The sequence below is a fragment of the Argentina silus genome (assembly GCF_951799395.1).
Source record: "Argentina silus genome assembly, chromosome: 7".
Classification (NCBI taxonomy): Eukaryota; Metazoa; Chordata; class Actinopteri; order Argentiniformes; family Argentinidae; genus Argentina; species Argentina silus.
Window position 1 is genome coordinate 18451796 of NC_139661.1, and position 8431 is coordinate 18460226.

An 8431-nucleotide genomic window follows, 5' to 3' on the forward strand; every position below is an offset into this window, starting at 1 on the left:
AGTACCAGTCAAAAGTTTGGACACAAACTCGCCAAGAGTATGCAAAGCTGTCATCAAAGCAAAACGTGGCTACTTTGAAGAATCTAAAATCTAAAATATATTCTGGTTTGTTTAACACTTTTTTGTTTACTACATAATTCCATATGTGTTCCTTCATAGTTTTGATGTCTTCAATATTAATCTACAATGTAGAAAATAATAAAAAATAAAGAAAAACCACTGAATGAGAAGGTGTGTCCAAACTTTTGACTGGTACTGTACATATGGACCTAACTGTGTATATATATATACAACATGCGTAGTACTATAATGAATTGGTCAAACTGTGACTCAGGCCTTTGGTTTTTTGAATGTGTCTATTCTCCCACCATGTTTCACTCTCAGGTTTGGGAACACATCTTTTACTGCGCTGAACAAATCCTCAAAGTCCTGGTTCACTGTGATGTCCTACAGAGAAAGAGGGGTCATCCAGGGAAAGAGAGATGAGGTGAATTATTCGATAGAATCAAAGACTGGATCAAGGCAACGGAAAGAAAAACATATAGTATGCATTTTTGTTTTAACTCACAGAGAAGTCTAAAGCCTCCATCGCTGATTCTGGGTTCCCATGGATTGACTTCAGAATTCCGTAACATCCAGCCGTCTGTATTGGATTCCGGCCCATCTAATCAAGGAGAGGTTACAAAAGCATCACATCAGATCCCGTTGTCAACGGCCAGCTAAAGTTATCCAGCCAGCTAAAGTTAGTTTTTGAGACCGATTTTTATGTGTCTCGAAAGACTTGTGATAAGCCATGTTATCCCATTGTACTCCTTTCCCAGTCATGGATGTCCCCCCCTGCTGCTTTCAAAGTCCACAGCCAATCTCTTCTCTATGTCTTACACTGAGGGTTTTGATTGTCTTGTTTACTTTGAGGCCCATCGCGAAGCGGATCGCACCTTCGGGGGGTATACGATTGTTACTGTGGGAGGGGAGACAGACAACGAGTGTTGTGAGTGTGAGACAAGCAATATAAAACTGTTGCCATTGAATGTCTAAAGTTTACGTTGTGAAATGATGCAATCTTTTATAAAGTTTTTCAACTGCCTTTCAACATCATGACTTCTTTTTCAAGGGTGTTATTTGAGTCTCTAGCCAAACTCAACTTGATAGCATGTTTTGTGACCTTCGTTTTGTGACCTTGTGTTTCCTGATATAGAGCTTAGTTTTGCATATATTTACATTTACATTTACATTTTTGACATTTAGCAGACGCCTTTATCCAAAGTGACTTACAACAAATACATTTGTCTAAGTAAGTGAATCATCTATCCATCAGTCATCATAAGAAAAATAAATCTATGCTAGGACCAGGGGCTATTGGCCGTCACAATGCTAGAAGAAGTAAGAATAACTTTTTTTTTTTATATATATATTTATTTATTTACAGTCGAGAAACTGTACAGGGGGTTAGTGGGAATGAAGAGGTCTATAGGAGGGACAGTTAAGATGTAGCCTGAAGAGATGGGCCTTCAATCTACCTCTGTGGCTCAGTTGGTAGAGCATGTTGCTAACAATGCTTAGGTTGTGGGTTTGATTCCCACTGGGACCATATATACTGAAAAATGTATGCACTCACTGCAATGTAAGTCGCTTTGGATAAAAGTGTCAGCTAAATGGTGTATATATGGAAGATAGGTACTGACTCTGTAGTCCTGACAGTAGTGGATATGCATAACTGCCAGTGCTACAAAAGTACAGTTTGTTAATTTCGTTAAGATTACAAGATTACAAATCCATGTACCTGATATTTAACTCCTCTAGTGTGTTATTGTCTCTGAGGGCCTCTCCTAAAGCAATGGCCCCATCTCTCCCCATGCCAATATAAGACACATCCAGAGTTCTCAGAAAAATGTTAGCCTGGGACATTAAAAGAGAAAAGCATCGTTTACAATCCATCCCGCAGTATGTTCATCTCTGAATAATGTACCGCTTAAAGAAAGCCTGTGAATAAAAGATTAAAGATCTCAGTGAGTCACAATGATCGATCACAAGTGTCATTATTCTTATGACTGTTTGTGTTCCAGTGTTCTGACAGTGAGGTCTAGATGTGTTACCCCAAGGCCCTTAGCCAAAGCCACCGCTCCATTCCCCCTGATGCAGTTCCAGGCCAGACTCAGTGACCTCATCCCTGAGTTCTCAGCCATAGTGTGACCTAGAATCTCTCCTGAGGGAGGAGAAAGAGAGAGAGAGAGAGAGAGAGAGAGAGAGAGAGAGAGAGAAAGAGAGAGAGAAATTTGAAGTTCTGTTTGAGTTACAGTAATTACATGCCATCAATCAATGCTCTTTGGGAGTTGTTCACATGCAGGTAAGGTCACATTGTTTAAAAAGTACTTTTAAGAAGGACATTATTATTATTTTTTTTTAAAACTATAAAGTTCTATCTGTGCAGACCCATTTCAGTTTAGAACTATAAAGTTATATCTGCGGTCCAATCATAAGATTGGGCACTTCTGGGTTGCCGATCAAAAAACATGTTATTTAACTAATTGAGTTATATAAAAAAAAGCATATTATAAAACCGCTCTGATATCTGAGTTATGAAAAAAAAAGTAAATATGAATATGCAGATAGAACCTTATTGTTCAAATGCCTTAATTACTCCCATTCATTCATATGGAGCTATGGAGTAGGTGCTGCTACACATTAACTAAAGGGGTAGCTCACTCAAATCCTAAATCTACCTCATGTTGTTGATAACTAATAAGTAGTGTATTGATCCAGAAGAGTCAGCGATGCACATTTGTGTTTAGTTCACTCACCTAGCATATAGCATTGCTGCATACATTGACAAAATGAACATCAATCTATTTATTTTACAATGTTCGATTATCTGTACAAAATAAGCCTATTCTCTTCCTTAATCTAGTGTCAATCATTTTCCATCAAAACTGAAATTTGCTCATTTAGTGTCAGATAGAACCTTATAGTGACTAAACTGACTTTACAAACCTATGAAGTTCTATCTGCATTTGCAGATAGAAACAATCATTTTCAACTTTCCCAGGATTTTGATATTCTGCATTTAAAGTACCCTTCGTCTTTGAGGACTCACGACTCCCCCTCCAACACATGGTATTACCTGTTAAGAACAACCGACTGTGAGGGTCTGTTGACCTAAAGTGGCTTGGAGTAGAAGCAATAACTGGAGAATCTAATAAAGCCTTTGTGAATTTGACCGCCATTGTTTATCATGGGTCAATATGCAAGTGGGTGTTCCTATGAGGTTTCCTTCCTACCATATGAGAAAATTCTTTCGCCACTGGATGTCAGGGATTGTGGGAAATAGCAAATATCCAATATGAGTGTACGAATCACAGCCAAAGCCACTGATCCTCCATGAAGAGGCAGCAAAGATAGTTCTCTCCACAGACAAGGCAATTGTCTTCATTTCAATTACCTCTATCATGTCTGCTGCCTCATACTCATTCATCCAGTCTGGGCACCCAGAAGGCCCCTGTCCCAAACCTAATCCATATGGTAATTGACTGAGCTTTAATGGGGGAATATCCTTGACCTTTATATGCCACAATCTGCTACAAAGTCTGTGTCTGCTTTTGCAATATGTCATCGGTATGTTTTGTTTTTTCTCAGTCGGTGATTGGCAATGCAGTTTTGGCAATCGAATCAATGCCATTAACGTTGAGAACCAGTGGATGTTTTTTCGCCCCACTGGTCACCAATATACGTCTATACTCTGAGGATTGATATGGAAATTTAGAGGTTGAAATTCAAGCAAGGCACTTACTTCAAGCGAGTCATAGGGAAGAGAGTTGATTTGTTTATCTAACGGCCGCGCTCTCTGCACCATACCAGAGGCGAACGTGGAGGCTGTTTATGCAAAAAGTGTTATTTGTTTTGCTGTGCCTGTGGGACTCTCTTAGACATGAACCTCATCTTCTCTAATGAAAACGTCCATGAGAAGGGAAGAATATTTCATGTTGTTCTGAGCCTAAATCAGAATTCACTGTGCAATATTCATGCAACATATTTTTTAAATGTGTTTATGTATTGTGGGCAGGTTTAGCCCATGCTGTGACATAGGGGTTTGGCTGCCTACCTGCGGCCTCTCCCATCCTGTTGTGACTGAGGTCCAGGGTCTCCAGCTTGGTGTTGCTGATCAGGGCCTGACCCAGGTGCTGGGCGGCCCGGTCGTTCAGCTGGTTGCCTGAGAGGCGGAGGGTCACCAGGGTGGTGTTCTCCAGGAGCATGCTGGACAGGGCCTGTGCCCCCAACTCGCCCAGCCTGTTCTCGGACAGGTCCACCTCTGACAGGGACACACACACACACAGAGAGATCAGAGGTCACACAGGGTTTGAGGACACCAGGGATGCGCTGACTGACTGTCTGCTCCTTTGGTTGACTGTGTTCCAATTCAGTGCACTCTCTCACTCACTCCCCCTTGTGGATGTGAAAGAATGGACTGGTGTAAGAAATATGGTGGAAACTATCTGGTCGGACCTATACTTGCACCAGTCCAATAGCTGTAAAACTAGAGGTAGAGGGCAGGGAATCAGAACTCAAGCCAGACATCTTTCGGGCAAAAAGATCTCCTAGGGACCTATTGAACAATGTAGTGGCAGTTGTTTTTTGTTCAAATGTATTTCATGTAATCATGAGTCAAAATGAGTCAAAATGTATTGTCAAAATCTAAATAGGTGGAGCTAATTTCACTTTGTTCAAATGAATCACATGATGACCACGATCTTAGTTGATCATTTATCACAAATCAGTCAGGAATCAGTCCAATAGGTTAAATATTCATAGTTTTGAAAATTACCATAATTAGACACTTATTTACAGTAGAACCGTTGGAATTATTGTGGCGGATGATGACATACATAGCAGTGAACAATCTAACATGCCAGCCACTGAGAAAAGGAAGACCGCCAGCAGATAGACCCTGAGGTGGTCTTGCAGATGTAAAAATAACAACCCTCACAATTTTCCTTATGTCGTTGAACTGCATGTACAGAGAGCTATAATGAATGTTAAATGTGGACCTGAGGTGTCGGGACGTGCATGGGGGGTAGAGTGGGACGGGCGTGGGCGTGGGTGGGCGTGGGTGGCACCACGGCCCCTGAGAGAGAGAGAGTGTGTCTGTGTGTGTGGGGGGGGGGGGGGGGGGGAGTGTGTGTGTGTGTGTGTGGGGGGGGGGGGGGGCGGGGGGGGGGGGCACCTGTGATGTAACAGTTTTCCTTTAGCATCTCGGCCATGGAAGCCCCGCCCATCCCTTCCATCCAATTATCCCGCAGGTTTAACCTCAAGATGGTAGTGTTGGTTACCAAGGAAACCGCCAGCGCTTTGGTGCCCTGCAGACACATATTTCACAAAATGAGATCATTTTTGTTTGCTCTCAACTCTTCTTTCTCCCCCCCTCCCCCACCCCCTCTGGTGTTTTCTTTGTCTTTTTTGAGCACACAAATAATCAAGTAGGCTGTGAAAGCAGCTGTGTGTGCCTGTGTTTTCCTACAGTACCTATTATGAATGCACCTCACCCGTCTAATGGATGACAGAATGACCCCCCCTCCGTATTCAAAGACCTTTAGTTGCATGGTTAGACTAATGATGCCCTGGGAGGTCATGCGGAGGCGTGGGTCGAAGAATAAGACTTGAAACATGAACATTATAGTTTAAGGTGGCTAATGAGAGAGTACTGGGTATCATACAAAAGAGCTCACCTCATCTGAGGCTCCAGTGCCAGTGATCTAGCCCTATCAGAAGATGTTGTGTTAACCAGGGGAGGCTGGTGGAGGTAGAAATCGGAGGACGGGCTGCTCATTGTAATGCATGGAACGGAATGTGGAATGGTGTCAAACACGCCGTGATACCATTTGACACCGCTCCTCATTCCGGTCCATGCATTACAATGAGCCCGTCCTCCGATTTCTACCTTCACCAGCCTCCCCTGGTGTTAACGTGTATGCCGTTTCAGTACATATCGCCCTGGATAAGACTATCATGTGGGCAATGAGATAACAAGTATTTGTCAAACAAGAACATGGCTATTGTGCTTAAGGCACCTACACATGATAAGCGACATGCACTGGGCTCAACGCAAGGTATGGCCCAGCTTGCGCCGCCTCCGCACTTAGGAAACAGCTGATTAGGAAGTGCAGCCGCGTCCTCTGTTGATAAACAATGGCTCGCCTGGCGCAATGCCGCTCTTGCGTTTATCCCGTGAATGCTGCTTTAGGCCTACATACTGCTTTCAGAGCTGCCGCCGTCATAGGACTTATTTAATGCAAAGTCATACTTTACTTGAGACCTTTATCATGAAGTCTATGTAATGACGTAATTGAAGTGTAATGACAGGTGCTAAAAGCAGTCATATACAGTATATACATGATGGTTGCTTACGAGAGCTGACTCTACATACTGTACAGCAGTGGAGGCTGGTGGAGGTTGAAATTGGAGGACGGGCTCATTGTAATGCATGGAATGGAATGAGGAATGGTATCAAACGTGTGTTATTCCATTCCATGCATTACAACTTCTACCTCCACCAGCCTCCCCTGCTGCACAGTCATAAAACAGTTATTTGGGTAAGCCAATCGGCAGGCATCAACCTGAGAGCTGAACCAAAGTTAGCTTCTCTGTTCATGACATCTGACATGTCACCCTTACGACGGAGGGCTTGAAGGAACAGTGCGACTGAATGCAATCCCTTCTCCGTCCCTCTAGGTGATCATTGATCTGATCTGATAGGATAGGTGAAAGCAATACGATGTAAACCCTCCTTTCACCCACAAACTCCTGTCAGATCGGTGATCACTTCAACCACAGAGGGTAACCAGGAGAGAAGGGGAGGGATGGGTACATCGTTCCATTATTCAAACAGGGCGTTGGGCTTTACCAGAGGCCCCAGGCCGTGGTGCATCATGGTCAGCTCACTGCTTTGCATGTGTCTGAGGAAGTACGACGCAGGGACCACCTGGGACAGTCTACATGCCTCCTTGTAACGGGTCTGCCCTGTAGGGTCATACACCTCCCGCACATCTGGAAGGTTAAAGAGACACATAGATCAGAGCCGTTCACTATCAAAGCACTGAGACTTGGTGTTTTCCTCCAAGACTTCAGCCTGTCAATTTTTTACTTTGGATATTCCCTGGTGGTCGGTTGGTTTCACCAGGATGGGGAGGATAGCTCTTTCATACACCAGATGGCCATCACGTATGGTGGAAGAGGCCTAAATACAAAGCCCAGATGAAGTCATTAGAATGCAGAACAGGGATGTGTGTGCATGCAGGATTGTGTGTAGGTGTTTCTACTGCTTCAACGAATCAGGACAGAAAGCAGTGAGGGGGAGGGAGGGAGGGAGGGAGGGAGGGGAGAGGGGGAGAGAGATTCACAGTTGAGCATCTGAGAATAATCTAAGTATCATCAAATGAGTATGATCAAATAATTAGACGTACAGTGGGGCTTTCAGAGAAAAAAAGATTAGAGGTTTCTTTTCACTGGAGAGCACAAGAGCTAGGGAGAGATTCAAAGAGAGAAAGAGAGAGAAAGAGAGAGAAAGAGGGGGCAGAGAGACAAAGGAAGATGTTGTTAGAGAGATCGAGAGAGTGTCACAGTGAAATTAAACAGTTAATGTCGAACGAATGACTCATATCAGTTAGCCATTTCTCTTCCCTCGAGAGAGAGAAAGGGAGAGAAAGAGTGAGTGCGTGTGTGTGTGTGTGTGTGTGTGTGTGTGTGTGTGTGTGTGTGTGTGTGAGAGAGACAGAGAGAGAGAGAGAGGGAACCACACACTGTGTCCCATAGCTCCCTAACACCCTTTATCCAACTTGTGATGATTCGCCCACCTTCCCGCGTCCTCCTTTTTAATAAGAACTGGCTCTCCGCTAGCTACCTCCAAGCTCCAGGTCCGTGTCAGAGTCCGCGTTGGCGATATCTCTGTCTCCCCCCCTGCCGCCCTCTTCATCTTCGTACTCATCCTCCTCTTCCTCCGTCTCACCCCCATCTGGCACCTCCCCCTCAGGGCTGCAGGGTCGAGCTGTCGGCCCACACGAGGAGGCTTCTGAACAGGTCACTCTCTACCGAGGGGAGGGGGAGAGGGGGGGGGGGCTTTTATTGTCTACCAGAGGGTCTGAGAGAGTGAGCTGTCATTGTCTACCAGACAGAGAGGAGAGTCGGAGTGTCTGAGGGTCTGAGGAAATGTTGACAGTCTACTCATGGCTGTTATGGGATTTCTGACAGGGGAGTTTTACAGTGTGTGTGCTTTGGGCCAGAACTGACCCTGGTACGGCTAGCCGTCAGTATAATGCATTCCAGTATTCTGTAGACACAGTGCCAGGCCAAGGCCAGAACCAGATAGAGAGAAACAGAGAGGGATCCCAGGACTATTTTAATCATGAATCCCACATATAAAGTGACAGAAACATGGATTTTC

General features: G+C 44.3%; 1 protein-coding gene across 1 annotated transcript; it reads right to left on the reverse strand.

Moving 5' to 3' along the window:
* Window positions 1-330: 330 nt before the first annotated feature.
* lrrc74b (leucine rich repeat containing 74B) lies at window positions 331-7907 on the reverse strand (the record flags this gene model as incomplete). The annotated part of the gene is made up of 9 exons (XM_083674088.1): window positions 7892-7907; window positions 6896-7038; window positions 5219-5351; window positions 4100-4306; window positions 2097-2206; window positions 1784-1899; window positions 883-961; window positions 569-664; window positions 331-447 (listed from the first exon to the last, which is right to left on the reverse strand). Exons 2-9 carry the CDS (start codon window positions 6941-6943, stop codon window positions 331-333), a joined length of 906 nt encoding a protein of 301 aa, XP_083530214.1. The 5' UTR covers window positions 6944-7038; window positions 7892-7907.
* Between the last annotated feature and the right edge of the window lie 524 nt (window positions 7908-8431).